The sequence below is a fragment of the Phyllostomus hastatus genome, unplaced genomic scaffold, assembly GCF_019186645.2.
Source record: "Phyllostomus hastatus isolate PE091 unplaced genomic scaffold, TTU_PhHast_1.1 phas_scaffold_501, whole genome shotgun sequence".
Lineage (NCBI taxonomy): Eukaryota > Metazoa > Chordata > Mammalia > Chiroptera > Phyllostomidae > Phyllostomus > Phyllostomus hastatus.
In genome coordinates this window covers 66606637-66622550 of record NW_025334033.1, presented here as the reverse complement: position 1 = coordinate 66622550, position 15914 = coordinate 66606637, and the positions used below count along the sequence as shown (strand labels likewise).

Sequence of the window (15914 nt, the reverse complement as noted above, 5' to 3'; positions counted from 1 at the left end):
AGGGGACTAAATGGCAATGGGAAAAAACCCACAAAGACTAAATTAAAAAACCTCAATTGAAAAGGCCACAGGACCAGAAATGTGACTGCAGCATGACGACCGGAACAAGGGTGATCGGCTACCTTTGAACATTCAATGGCACATCTACTGAATGGATCCTATGGTCTTTCAATAATAAGACTGCAGCAACAAAAAAATTGTAAAAAGCTCAAATCACACTTTTTTTTACATGATTACAGAAGAAAATAATCTGGATAAGTAATCAGAGTAATAGCTATTCTATTACAGCGCAATCCTGAATGGTCCATTCACTTATATCTTCAATCTTTCTTTAATGCTGTTTTATTTTTTTTAAATAAAACTCATTACTGAAACTCCCTTCACCCTCCAAAAGCAACAAAGTACACATGGGCAAAGCAGAATCTCAGATAACCCAGCAACAAGCAAACCAGAAATTGACCTATGAAGGACAGTTGAAAGTAAGAAGTGAGCCTGCTTTTCACGTATCTTCTCATTGGTCCAGAATACATCACAAATCAGATTTTTACAAGGTCGAATCCAAGCATATTATCTTTAAAAAATTAATACAGAAAGCAAAACCTGACATTTGGCATAACCACTGTACAAAACAGGACAAGGGAGAAACGGTAGGAAATGCTAATGGGCAGATGCACAGAAACCAGCGTTAAAAGGCACCTGTTCATTACAGACTAAGTTATTTCAGCGGTAAACTTTTCTCAAGGAATAATTTTTCTCTTCAATGATTCTGATTAGGAAAATGTACACTATCGATCTCAAATTGGTTTTGAGCCACACACACACACATATATATACACATTAAAATATCGACCTGGTATTAAAACTTGCCTATAGATGCTTCTGTAAGGAAAAGCTGAGAACGGGAAGAGACCAGATTAAGTCAGAAGATTGCTTACTTGTCAGGGTTTTCTTTGGGCGCTGGGAATGACTGGGGGTTCACATGAGCCAGTGTAATAAATTCATTCTTCTCCAAACTTCCAACCAAGATTCGGATTTTTGATTCCACCAAGCCCACCCTGAACAAATGTCACTTAGTATTAATAAAAATTCTGGTTAAATTAAAAAAGTGAAATAAAACACACACAGTCGAATGTTTATGTTAAGCAGCACTACGAAAAAGCATACTTAAACACACAGGGGCAGGTCAACTGTCTGGACCCCACAGATAAAAACCAAAGCCTTATGCTCCACCCAAAAATGCTGAAGAGAAAACGGGGGGAGAAGAGAAACCACATTTCAAACTAGGAAGTTTACAAAAGATATCTTAACAAATATTTAAAGAAAAAAAATTAAGTACGCTAAACTTAAGGACTTTCTTTAAAGTACTTTAAACATACAGTTTAGAAATGATGCATGGATAAGGCAAACAACGAAAAACAGGTGCATGTGAACCCCCAAATTCCTATACTTCTATTGTAAGAGTGAAGCTCCACTTATGAATAAAACCAAACTGAATGTTTTAAGGACTTCCACCTCCTACTGTGTTCTGTGGCTATCTGGTTCATTCTGAAGTTTTATTTTTTCTGTAAAGTCTAATCTTGTACTCACCATTCTAGGCGTTGTTTTTCTGTTGGTGCACTTGCTAGAAGTACAATATAATGCCTTTGAAGATAAAGACAACATGCTATTTATTTTATTTAAGTGCTTTATGCTGGATATTAAACCATACTATAATAAGCTTCATGAGTTACATATCAGCATCAATTTAGCAAGGGGGAATCGCAATCTCGGTATGTACATAAATCCTAAAAAGCTAAAGCCCCAAATTTCTGTAACTACTGGCAAGCCTAATTCCTCTGGAAAATAATTATGTTACGAATAACCACCCAAAAAGCAGCTTAACTCAAGAAAGCCGAACAAACAAAAACATGAACCGACACTCGGGCTCAGTGGCTGCGGGGGGAGCTCTACCTACGAAGCCAGCGAGCTGCTCACTAGGACCCGGTCTGCCAGACCAAGATTATTTTAATGGAAACAAAGCAACAAGGTTGTAGCCACAAAAAAAGGATCACTAGGTATACATATTACACTGATAACTTCAAAAAACACTTATCAAACACATCATGCTTTTTAATGCAAATTTAAAGGTAGCGAAAATGAAACTCGAGTTCATTAACACTGAAGTTAGGTCTCAAGACTTTTTTCAAGTACCTGAATAACTTTTTCTAACCATTTAAAGAAGCAGATACCACTAATGTGAGCACCAAAGAAATCTGCTTTCTATGCAGATATCAATTCCACAGAAATGAGAGAAAAAGCAAGTTTTAATTTTAGAAAATACCATCATGACCAAGTATCTCCTTTAAACCTTTTTAAAACAAACTACACCTCACGTATAATTCATACAACTCAATTTCTTGGGACTGAAAAAGTTCAGTCCCATATACTGTTCTACAGAGTCCATTTTAGAGGTTATGGAAGCCAAACTTCCCAGCAGAACTTTACCTCGAAAAGCAAATTGACAGCATTATCTAGTGTAGATTAGGTTTGAGAAGTCAGACCTAGACCAAAGATTTTAAGTTCCTTCCTTCTTTCAAAAGGCTGAAACCTTTAACGTTACCTTTCACGTTTTATAAATGAAGCCTTCTGGCCAGACGCAAATGTACAGCCTGGACCCAGAAAACAGCTAGCTGCCTCGGTCCAATCGGCAACCCCCACCCCCACCCCACCAAAGGCATTCAGGCAAGGGATGCTGAAGATTTGGCAAATTTCAAGTTTTTAACCAAACTCCCTTAAAACAGACCATTTGCCTATTTATGCTCAAAAGTATTTGGAAGAAAATATTTCCAATTCTTCACAGCTGTGTAAGCCAGACCTAAGACTTGCTTGGGTTCATCTGTACGGTGGGATAACACCGGTCTCAATGGCACAGGAATTGTGAAGTTCCAATGAGTCCACTTCCAAGTGTTTATAAATATTCAGCAACAGAGGTAATATACACACGTACACAAACATACAGTCAGATATGTGCATATGCGGTCTGAATCCACACAGACTAGTATCAGTACTTCCTTTACTGGCTTTATTTGTTCAGCATCATTTGGAGCAAACCAGACACAGTTGACCCTTGAATAACACAGGTATGAACTGCACAGGTCCACTTATGTGGATTTTTTTTTTCAATAAATACTGTAAATGTATTTTCTGTATGACTTTAATAATGTTTTCCTCTAGCTTGTTTTATTGTAAGGCTAGAGTGTGTACAGTACCTAACAAAAGACGCATTGATCCATTGTCAGTGTCATCAGTGAGGCTTCCGGGCAATGGTCTGCTATCAGTAGTTAAGTTTTGGGGGAGTCAAAAGTTATACAAACATTTCCAACCACCTTGGGGTTTTGGTACTCCTAACCTCTGCATTTTTCAAGGGTCAGCTGTATGTAGAACAAGCACAGATGGCCCAAATAAATCACATGGAAGCGCTTTTTAAAAGCTCATGCATTTTATGTACACAGAAACCTGCTCTCCAGACCCTAAATGCTCTTAAATCAAACAAAATCCTAGTAAGACCAGTAACCTGATTCCCAGCTCTCTGGGAAATGGAAACTGGGCACACATTTAAAAAACAAAAAGGGGAAAGGCAGAAGGAGGTTACTACTCTCTGACAAAGTGTAACTTACAACAGGAGACAACAGAGTATACAAAGCATGCATAAAAAAAACTCAAAAAAAGTGAAGTTGTCTGGGTTCACCTAGTTTGGGGACAAAACTTATCTTTTCTAACTCGCTTTACCACACCATTAAAATGGACATTCTTAATGACCACCTGAGTCTTCAACAAAAGCTTAAATGATGGACAGTGTTCTCTATTTACTAAGGCAAATACACAACCCATATAAGCATGACTTTGTTGTCAATTCAAAGTTTCAGGTTTTGAAGCTTAAAAGCTCAACTTTGGTTCTTATTGAAATAGGGGGAGTGTATCTACCCTGAGCACTGTTTACAAAAAAAAAAAAAAAGCATTTGTTTCAACACAGCTGAAAGTGTTAAATAGCCAGTATTTATGCTGAGGTTAAATGTCATTTACTCAGCCACGTTTAAGCATATTTAAAGTGGTAGAAACAAAATACAGTAACTAATTTTAACAGAAATAACCTATTAGGAACTATTTATAAAACAAAGGCTCATCCATCTAAGAAACTGAAAAATAAATAAATAAATAAATAAAAATCCAGACTCAGTTTAAGTTTTAAAAATTGGAACTGGTAATCAGCTCCTCAATCCCGTATCAGAGCACAGAGACTAAGTAGTACTTCTGATTTTGACTATGGTGTTGCCGTTCCAAAACATATGAGCCCTTATTTCACACTGCCCCAGTCATGCCCACGAGGCTCAGATGCCTTCAAGAGACATTTTCAAGCCTGAATGTAATAGTGATTAACTTGTCCCTAAATTGAAAGTTTATCAATTTCCAATAATTTAAGTATACCCCATATGAAGTAAAGTCGATTTAAAAACTCCTAAGAACACTTAATTTAGTTGCTATTATTACTTAATAATTATTTACCCCCCCCCAAAAGCATCCTGTAGGTAAGCAGGTTTCCTGGCCATTTCATCACATTAATATTTTGCCTGGGTGGACCATAGCTCATATATATGTGCAGCAAAAATTTAATGATCTCTTAGGCAAAAAACCATGCAATTCCATCTTTAAGTAGCTGAGGATCAAGTTAGAGTTCACTGTTTTTTTAAAGTTTTTAAAATATTTTAAGGCTAACATATTCTATACATGTATTTTCCTTGACATTATAAATTATTAATCTTAAACCTTAGAGAGCATTCTGGCTTTTCTAATACCTTTCCTTCCTTGTCTCCTAGTGAAATGGAACACCTGAAATAAGTATTCATACTTCCTTTGTCAATAATGATTAAGTGTCAATTTGAGTATCCCTCAAGGAAAAACATAAAAAATATTTTTGTAGGCCTATTTAAAACTTTACACAGCAATGTTACCCCTTTTCACAAGGAACACTGATCTCTTCTGCAAGATGATTTATCTTAAAAAGCAAGACAAGATTTCCTCCACGGTTCCCTCCCTTCCAAGAATGGCAGGCAGGTGGGCGACACAATTTAAAATTCTAGACATAAAAGATACTCGCAGGATATACTTGGGCTAAGGTCTAACCAACATGGAATCAAGGAAAAACTAAGAATTTCAATTTAGTTGTACAGCCAATCTTTAGAGTACTTCATTATGCTAAAAAGAAAATTTCAGATACGTGAATACCTGCAAGGGTGTCCAACCTTTTGGTGTCTCTGGGCCCCCCTGAAAGAAGAGGTGTCTTGGGCCACACATGAAATACACAAACACTAACGAAAACTGATGAGCAAAAAAAAAAAAAAAAAGGCTCCAAGTACATTTACGATTTTGGGTTGGGCTGTATTCACAGCCATCCTGGGCCACGGGTTGGACACAGCTGCTGAGTTTAAAGTCTAATAAAAGTATTTACTAGAAATTTAAAAAGGAAAATTTTTGAAGAAATATAATTTGCTACAGATAAAATTAGCCCATGGTTATGTTTTAAAATCTAGGCTCACAGCTGAAAATTTTTTTTCTGATATAATTTCCTGTTTGTTACATCCTTAAATCTAATTATGTTTCAAGTCACGTGTGATAACCTAAAATGATTTGTTTCAAGAGAATTCAGTAAAGAGAGTAATCTATGTTTTCATCAGTCAATTCAGCTCACAGGTACTATCTGACATAGACTGCAAACAACCTAAGTTTTAAAAGATTAAGCAAGCTTTAAAAAACCTTCTAAATTCTAGCAATACAAATTTATTTAAATAAATAACACTATCAACATTTGTTCAATTTTTCAACGATAATCTTTCTTAAAGTGAAGGAAGACATTTAAGTACTTTAAAATATTTCATTCTGCCCACCTCTCATCCCGTAAGGAAGTGAGATAGGAAAAAGGCTTAATCTAGTTTCATCTTTGATTCTCAGGGATTAAGACATGCTGATGCTCTTCTATAAAACCAACTTATTATTTTCCATAAAGTAATTATGTACTCTATTACATAGTTTTAAAGTGTCACAACATGTGTTCATTAGTTTGCTCAAAAGTACTTCCTCAACATTGGCTCAAATAAAAAACAAAGAAAAATTATCTGCCAAATGGAAAAGCACAACGTATGAGGAGTGAGTAAGAAACAAGAGCATTCATTCTGTGTTACGCTATTCAAATGTTTACTGACAAAGCAGTGCTCCCAGAACACAACAATTAAGCTGGCTCCACCATTGCTTTTCATGCAAAAGATACAGAAACAAAACACAGAGACGTCATGATGGTCATCATTATTGTTTTAATTGGGGAAATAGCATAGAGCAATCTTGCTTCGATTATTACAAAAACACAATCCACAAGATCAAATGGTCAGGAAAGTTTCAAGCATTAAAGAAAAAAATTTTAAGTGGGACTCGGGCAAATTTTCAGCTCAGGGCAAATAAAAGTGCAAGTCCATTTTTTAAAAAAGATTTATTGTAACTTACAATTTTCATCAAAACCAACACAATCAGGCTTTTAACCTGTACTAAGGTGTTAAACCATTATATTAAAACCATTAGTAAAAACTATTACCCCCACTTAGATTCAAAAAAAAAATTATTTGTAGAAATATTTGAAGGGGTTTTATTAACATTAGGGGGGAAGTGTAGGCCAATCCTATATACTGTAACTATTAAAAACATTTGACTATATATTGACATTTTGTTAGGTTTGCCTATGTTATAGAGAATCTTAATGATAAGTAAGTTTCCAGAAATACCTGAAAATACTCCGTTTCTTAATAGAGAATATTAACTACAAATTTTAAACAGTTCACTCCTTTGCCAAGATGTACAGATTCTGAGGCTGGGTGAGGACTAACATGTGCCTACGAATTGATGTCGCTACACATGTAATAGTAGATCAGTTTCAGAAGGCAGCAGAACTGTAGCGGGGGCCACACTTTACCTCGACAGATAAAAAAATAAAGGGTTTAACTGAAAACAGTACACTCTTTGGTGACAAGAAAAGTTCTAAGAAGACGTTTAAAGGAAAAATTCAAAATCCCGTTAGTCTAGCAAGAAGAGATTTCACATACGCAACCACCACTTAAGAAAGCAACATGTCCGACATGCCTTAAAATACATACTTGTACTTCTGAAAGAAGTTTGGAGCTTCAAAAAGTTTGGACCACTCTCCCTTACTCAGCAAAATTTCATCTGTGATAGCAAGACCTAAATTAAAAACATATTAAAATGTTTGCATGGTTCAGTCTAACAATCTGGAATTTTAAAGATCTTAAACATACCACATGCGTTCACTATAACCCTAAAATAATTTTAACGAAAAGCAATTTTAGTCTATGACTTTAGAGCATAATCAAGATTCTTACATACATATACTTTTCAAAAAACCTACAGAATTTTTTGAGAGCCAGGTGCCTGGTAATTTACCATTATTTCTAAAATGCCATGCTCACAGGACGACTCTCCTCAAAAACTGAAGCACCGTAGTTACCCAAGACATTTTTTCCAAAAGCTTTTTGTCTTGTCTTTTTATAGAAACATGCTTCCTGCTGATTCTAAACGGATAGCAACATCTTCCCATGAAGAGCCTGTTTAGACTAAAGAAATTTACACTTTCTGAGTCTGAAGCTGGTTGCTGTACAGTAGATTCCATGGCCCAGACAGATGGCCAAATCAAAAAATCCTGTTCCAGTAACTTCCCTCAAAAACTGTTCGGCAACAGCTCTTCCCTCAAATTAACAGGGCTACTGGGATTCAGAAACCTCTAGAGGTTTTTCCAAAATAGGTAGTTTGGACCCAATCCCGCCCAAAGCTCTTTCCAATACAGCCTGCTAAAATACACATCGTGTCACCGGTGGAGACAAACTACAATAGCATTTAAACCTTTACGTGGCAATAGTATGGCACTAAACCAGCCGCTAAAGGCCCTGCTAAGAATATGGCTTTAAATATTGCTTAATCTTACAAAATATAATAAAAAATAAATCGCCTAGAGGGAATTTAACTAAGTTTTTCAAGTCAATTCATGAAATCTATATGGTAATCAATGAACAGAAACACTACAATCCACCTCAGTGAACGCCTTCTTCCATTTACACTGCGGCCCCGCCTGCTGGGCCTACGACAGCTACACAAACCCTCTGTGCATAAAGGAGAGCAGAAGGATGGCCACTTACCTTGTTTAAACTCCTCAACCATGACCATCCGTGTTGAAACGGACACATTGTACGTGGAGTTCTGCTGTGGGTATGCTGGTGTAATTATAGGCATAAGATGGTACCTATCACTGGGGTTTACCTACATACAACAACAGCCAATCAGTTTCTTCAAGTACATATGCAACAGATACTCGGACTTTTTACCCCTTCTAAAACTGAACCAATGATTAAATTTTATTTCATTCATAGCTGGAGTTGAGAAAGAAAACCATGTAAGGAGACACTGATTTTAAGGAATCCTTTACAGAATCGGGATTTGGTCCGGCCGAACGGTCTGCCTCAACCGTTCGGACACGACCACTGTGGCGTCCCCACTAGAGACAGTGCCTGTCGGGCACAAGGGGCTCCGCATGGGCAGCGGGCGGCGTCAGCTCTCCTGTTCTCCACAGGAGACACGGGGGTGCGCACGCATTTGAGAGTGTCATACTCCAATACTCTGTGTAAAACAAACTTTAAACAAGATGAGAACTTAAGTTTTAATATACCCTCAACTTATAAAGACTAAGCTTAATTTACATGGTGAAACTACATTATCTATGTTGGTATCATTTTAAGAGATAATGAAATGACTTAGTACTGCTCATCTTAATCTGTATACTAAGTGTAAGTGGTATATTTCCATGAAGACAACTGTAAACTCACATCCCTCCAAAAATGCCCTGGGATTTGGAAAACTTAAATACATGGCTTGATGTAATTAACAGAACTTAAAACTGACAATATTTTTGATATTGTAATAAGATAGCAAAACAATGTAGATAAATAGAATTTTATAAACCTACAAATCCTTATTCAAATCTAAATATTTTACCAATTAATAAAGTGTATGTTGTTAACATTTAAACTGAGTAAGCAGTAAAGATCCTAACTTCCCAAGAAGCAGAATGGAAGTTCTTCTTTAGCCCAATTGTGTTTTTGTAATCTGAAATACTCAAACCAATTTTTATCATTATATCATAGTAAAGTGATATTGCTTAGAAAGTATCTGTCACAGGTAAACATTAAGCAACAGTTTTCCTATACAACCCAATTTTAACAGAATATTTAGATCAAATAAAAAAATACAGGAATTTTTAGTATCCTTTTATTTTTTTTTAAGCACAAATGCCCACACAACTTTGACTTACAAGGTAGTTCTATATAAATTGTCAGTGAATATTGTCACTTGATATTATAAACTATGTACAATTAAATGTAGTTTACAGGGTACATAATTATGCTTCTCACATCAGAGGACAATTATATTTGAGGTTATCTAAAAAAAAGTGTAATACGAACATGTCCACTCATATGTAGAAGGATGGAAAGTCTCCCTGAAGTTTATGCAGATGATTTTTACTTGTTATTGCACAGTGTGAATTTGTAGGGGAAAAAATAATACACTAACCCTTGGGTCCCATACAGGCAAATTAAGATTGCATTCTTCAGGCTGTTTCAATAGCACTGGATTTGGCCATTCCCTGTTTGAAAAGATTGTAGCACTTGATAAGACTTGGATATTACCATCTAAACGTATTTTTTTAAACATACAGCATTGTGAATGTGACCCTCCTGTATTCATTTTGCCCTCTTGGTAAAGAATCTTTTATGCCTGTTGATGTTAGACTACTTGAGATGATACTTGTTCCTCTATGAAATTATGGTAGCTTTCTCAGACCAAAGTCAAACATCTTCTCTGCCTCTCAAAGAACTACCCTAAAACATTGATATGTTCTCCTCAACCTCAAACAGGACAACTCCCTCTTGAAAGGCAAACATCCTGTCTTTGTACTAGCTCCATCCAAAGACAAATGAGAATGAAAAAGTAAACTCATTATAGGCAAAGTATAAATAATTATAAACACTGACTAGGAAAATTTTTCTCTATCTCATGACATAGAGGTTGTAAGCATGTGCAACAAAACTGTGGCGTGAACATGGTATTTTCAAGATGCACCCTATGAATTAGCTACCGCAGTCCTTTGCAGAAGGAATTAAAAACTGGGGAACATGCGCTATCCATGATATCAAGGTTAAGTTCTTAAAAACAGTATCTGCTGTGTATGTGTATCAGCTAAGAAAAATTCTGACATGCTTTAGTTATTCTCATCAGGCCTGATTATGTATGATTAAGTACTATAACTCGGTAAACAACAGAATGTGTGTTAATTTTGCATAGGTCTACATTATCAACTGTATCCAAAAACTCTGACTTTTATAAAATAACTACACAAGACTTTTTTCAGAGGGAGAAGATACAGGAGTTGGCTGGAATGGGGAGGAAGACAAATCTCTAAAATCAATGTGATTAAAATCAAGAACCCTAAGCTTTGGGGCCAAAACAACTACTATAATATGACAATAACCTTTTATCTTACTTTTCTTAAAAGAAATAATGATTGATAAATGTGAACATGCTGAGAGGAGGGAACTATAAAAAAATTCCTGCAGGGTTAATGACTAATCTCAAAGGGATGCTCAACTGCTTTTTTCCAAGCACCTAACAGTTATTCTTAAAAGCTTTTTATACATGGTTTGTATCTTAATATTTTATCAAAGACGAACGGGCAGCTAAAAGCAAAAAGAAAAATCACAAGAAGCTAAGGGCCTATAGATTTAGAAGAATTCAAAGAGTAAATGGTAGTGTCCAAAGTAACTAATATTCTAGCCTATCAATTCATTGGATTTTACAGATTTTACAACTAAAATTCAGAGTTTATTTAGAGGGTAAGTTTATGCATGGAAGTACAAATAGCAACTCCCTTACTATCCTGGGAAAGCGAGGGAAACGGAATGTAATTAAGTTTACCATTTTATATACAACACGATCTGCCCCCCCTGGACTGCCTAAATGGCTACATCATGAACTAAAATTTGAATCTGAAATCAGCTGCAGAAATGTCATAGAAATAAGACTAAACTTCAGTGTCTACAATCAATTTTATTTTAATATAATCTAAACACATACCATTTAGAAAATACCAAGAAAAATTTATGTACAAGAGTTGACGCTATTGCATTTGGATAAAGCTGGCAAGTTCTTGCTACTAGCATAGCCCAGGAAACACCACCGAGGAAACCTAATATATTGGAATAGATGTTGTGGCCTGTTGGTAAGGGAAAAGCAAAAAGAAAAGTTAGTGCTGAACCAAAGCTTAAATATTTTTAATAAGCTAGCCAACAAATTCTGAACTCACGTTTGGCCCACAGTTTGATAGCTCTCAGAGTTAACCTGAAGTTGTCAATGTTTGGTACTAGGTGTAAAATTTCATCGGTTACCCTGCAACCTGATTAATAGGAGTGAAAAAACAAAACATTAAATCATCAAAAAATTTAATGATAATATTTCTTTTAATTTTCTCAGATTAATGTCAAATTCTAAAGTAACTTATTTGGTACAATCTGTAATATTAATTTAATAAAGAGACAATCTAAAATTTTGATCTCTTATCACAAACATTATCCTCAACCAAAAAATCTGAACTGTAATTCTGCCTGGTTTCAAACTTCCAATCCATAACTAAAACTTCTTCCTCCCAGGCCAAATATAACAAGGATGGCTTGATACACTTAAATTTCCAAGAACTATTCTGCAAGAGCAAGGTAACGAGCAATGCTAAGAGTGTTCAAAGGCAATCCTTTCGAACACAACAGGTGGAAACATTACGAAGGACAGCAGGTCAAAATGAATCAGGGTTACACAGAGACCCAGGTCATGGCCAGCAGAGTACCAGTATCAGACATCTTTCAATATTTGAGGAAGTTTTTAAAAAGAGCAAGATGAGTAAAACATACTATCAAATAGCCTCTAGTGTCTAACTATTAAGTAAAGCACATTTAATTTGAATCACTATAGACAGACAATATGGCTATAAAAGGCTTCGTTATAAAACGGGAGTTTAAAACTGTTTCACATTTGACAAAAACTGCTAATATGCAAGAGGAAGTAGGTTCTGACATACCGTTAAGACTTCTTATGCATCGTATATCTAAATTTTTAAGCAGACTGTCATCTCGTAAGTCCAAGTCTTCTGGAATAGTCTGCAGTGCTAATCTTGCAAATAAAATATCAATCTAAAACAAAAACAAAACTTAACATTCTGTATCTGCTGAACTATTTTTAAAGCATTTTTTTCAAAAAAGAAAACAGTATTCCTGGCCCTGGCCGGTGTGGCTCAGCGGACTGCGTGACAGCCTACGAACCAAAGGGTCGCCAGTTCAAACTCCTGTCGGGGCACATGCCTGGACCTCGGGCCAGGTCCCCCCAGCTGGGGGCACGCGAGAGGCAACCACACACTGGTGTTTCTCTCCCTTTCTCCCTCCCTTCCCCTCTCTCTAAAATAAATAAATTACGTATTAAAATGAAAAAAAAAAACAAAAAACCAGCACTCCTTAAAGACAGGATCTTCTCCTCCATTACAAACATGGCAATGCTTCCAAAAGTCCAAACACTACTAAATCATTGCATAACTATTTTAATCAGATGTTAAAACATAATAATATGAAACAACCTACTTGTCATTTTAATCATAATTACTAAGTTTGATTTACTAAGTTTATTAAATGCATGTAACTGGATTTACTTAATTTGCTAAATTCATATACTAGGTAACTTCCCTTAGTTCTCCCTATGAACTGTAAAATGATTTCATACTATAAGGTGTATAATTATAATGTCATATCCTTGTATTTAGCCCAAATATACCTTTTAGTAAAAAAAAGAAGCTCCTTACCTAAGAAGTTACGTATCTATGCTATTACAGTAAGTTTCTCCAACTTAGTTTTGACTAAGAAAACAAAATCAGGCCGTGGCTGACTTTGAAGGTTTATAGAGTGCAAGGATCTTCAGGAAAAGATGGGGTGTTCAAAGAAACAGCAAAAATTTGTCAATTACTCCTGAAGGTATGATTTCATACTTCGAAACTTTGCTGCTGAACAAGCCTTTTATAAAATCACTTTAAAAACAAATATTTTAAGAGCTTATTGTGAAAAATTATTCATATGTACCTACAGTAGAGAAAAAAACTGTAAACAAATAGTACTTGTGGTACAGCATGAGTTTTCCAATTAAACAGATTCCAAAGCCCTAATTTAGACAGAAAAATTATATGCTCACAAAAATATTAACTCATAAAGCAACTCAGTGATGACACTGACATTTAAAAACAAAAAAAATTCACAGAATGAAATATGTTCCCTAAAATAGTAGTATTTTATTTAGGATGTATACATAGAAAACACATTAAACATTTCAAGTAACCATCTGACTTCCACCTCCATCCTGAAAAGTTTACACAACTGAGCTGGCTTTCCCACGAAGATTCTCCCTTTGTCGGTGACGTTCTTTTTGAGAAATGGGCCATCGCCTTACAGATCGTTTTATATTCACTTTAACACTGACAGTAAATCGAAACTGCTTTGACTTGGTAACTCTTCACTTAATGTGCCATTTTATGTCCATTTAGAAAGGTTGGCAGCAATTACAGAAAACACCTTTTGCCCTCACTGGTGTGGTTTAGTTGGCTGGGTGCCGTCCCACAAAGTGAAAGGTCACCGGTTCAATTCCCAGCCAGAGCACAGGTGGTGGGTTTGGTCCCCGGTGGGACACATGTGAGAGTCAACCCATCAATGTTTCTCTCTCCTGTCGATGTTTCTCTCCCTCTCTTTCTCCCTCCCTCCCTCTCTCTCTAAAAATGAACAAATAAAATCTTAAATTAAAAAAAAAACTTTTTTGCAAAACAATGGAGTATTTATTCTTCAACTCTAAAACGTTATGGTCTTCACTATCACCATCGGCAGCCTCCCAGCCCCTCTACGTGTGCGGAAAGTAGTCAACGCAGCTGCTTCAGCGGCAGCTTTGTCCCCACTGCTCTCTCACACACGCTGGAAGAGGCGAAAGGAGACGCACAGCACCTCAAGATCTGGGTGTTCGTACGTTCTCCCCTGTAGGCCCTGTAAGAAAGTAGTTCAGCATGCATAATGCCACACAGTTTTCTCTCAACTCCTTTAAATATTTTATTTAAATGAAGTCAAGGCAAAATTCTATTTGCAAAAATATATTGTACTGTCTTAATGAGACTTAAAATTATACAAAATTTGCATGTGGAAAAACTGCCAAGTAAACTGTTTTATAGCAGCATTTCATTGTGAGTTTCATTATTTGTCTATATTTATTTTTAAAGGTTTTTTATGTATTTATTGTTAGAGAGGGAAAAGGAGAGAGGGAGAAAAGGAGAGAAACATCAGTGTGTAGATGCCTCTCGCACGCCCCCTACTGGGGACCTGGCCTGCAACCCAAGCATGTGTGCCTTAGACTGAGAAACAAACTGGCGACCCTTTGGTCCGCAGGCCTGCACTCAATTTACTGAGCCACACAGCCAGGGCATGTGTCTATAGTGTAGCTCCTAATTTCACTACACTCTTTTAAAAGATTAAAAACAGTATTGTACACAGAACAAGCAGTCACTTCCATTAAAAACTTAATTCTTATTAATGTCACACCAATTCATCAATTACATAACTTTAAAATAAGTTTTTAACCTACACAGATTAAAATTCCACACAGCAAAAACTGTCCCTCTGAACTTCACCTTACCTCTATCCCATCAAAACACAGTTTGATAACTGGCACAAATGCCTCTTCAACAGCCTGTAAGAAAATCAAACAAGTTCAATGTCTCTGAAACTACATTAGACCTATACTAATTTTAGTGCTTTTAAATGACTGTAATACTTGAAATTGTTTAAATATAATTTAGCATAATACCTGACACAGACTAGGTTCTCAGCAACTAGCCTTAACACACCAGGCTCTTGAATTAGACAAACCTATGTTCAAATCTTTGATTTCTGCAACTCAGGTATGTGATCATGGCCAAGATGCACAACACTTATTTTGTGTGCCTCATTTTCTACTTTGTACACAAAATTAGATTTATGATTTCAAGCTTAATGTAAAGAATCAAAATGCAAACATACAGGGTAAGCAATTAAAAAGGTATGGCAAATTTTTTAAGAGTTCAAAAAATGATGGCTATACCATAAAATTCACTCAATTGACTAAACTAATTTTTATAAATCCCCCGAACATTTACGCACTCTTAAATCTTTTACTTCTTCCTGTAATTTCAACTTATCATAGAATGAGGTGAAAAAGTCACTTCGATCAACATGTCTTGGTGCAACACACAAAGCATCAATATCGGCACCTAAAAAAAGATTAAGCCCATCAAGCATTAATTACTATTTCATGAAAATTATTTTGCATCTTACTGTAAAGTATCTGACGTTGAGACTCTGTTAACATTATACTGGTGAGCCTCTAAAAATTCAACCCTCCCCTTAAAAAACAAAAACTTACTGGTCATACACACATGTTCACCAGTAAAACAAAGAAATAGCTGTCTTCTATACTGTGTGACTGGTGCCTTTAGGCTTGCAGCTAGCCCCGAAATGGGACCTATGGGGTAACCATCAAGAAGGACCATTGACAAGAATCCAGTAAGGCAGACCACAGCAAGGTATTTGTTATTAATGTCATGCTTGATAGGAGGCCAGCACTGAGTATGTAGGGAGAACACGAGAGAGGTGATTACAATCAGTAACTGACTGTAATTGGGATCGTAAATGGGGATAAATGGGATAAATGTGGCATCAGGTCAACGG

General features: G+C 36.1%; 1 protein-coding gene across 4 annotated transcripts in view; it reads right to left on the bottom strand.

The window, feature by feature from the left end:
- Positions 1-15914, bottom strand: part of PAPOLA (poly(A) polymerase alpha) — a 61193-nt gene that overhangs the window by 23337 nt on the left and 21942 nt on the right. For all 4 annotated transcript variants that reach the window (XM_045823624.1, XM_045823626.1, XM_045823625.1 and 1 more), the window contains exons 5-14: positions 15348-15457; positions 14845-14898; positions 12212-12323; positions 11447-11536; positions 11218-11356; positions 9658-9730; positions 8229-8349; positions 7176-7260; positions 1588-1641; positions 936-1055 (exon numbers count right to left, since the gene is read on the bottom strand). In XM_045823624.1, coding sequence (XP_045679580.1) covers positions 936-1055; positions 1588-1641; positions 7176-7260; positions 8229-8349; positions 9658-9730; positions 11218-11356; positions 11447-11536; positions 12212-12323; positions 14845-14898; positions 15348-15457 — 958 coding nt within the window. The remainder of the gene's footprint in view (positions 1-935; positions 1056-1587; positions 1642-7175; positions 7261-8228; positions 8350-9657; positions 9731-11217; positions 11357-11446; positions 11537-12211; positions 12324-14844; positions 14899-15347; positions 15458-15914) is intronic.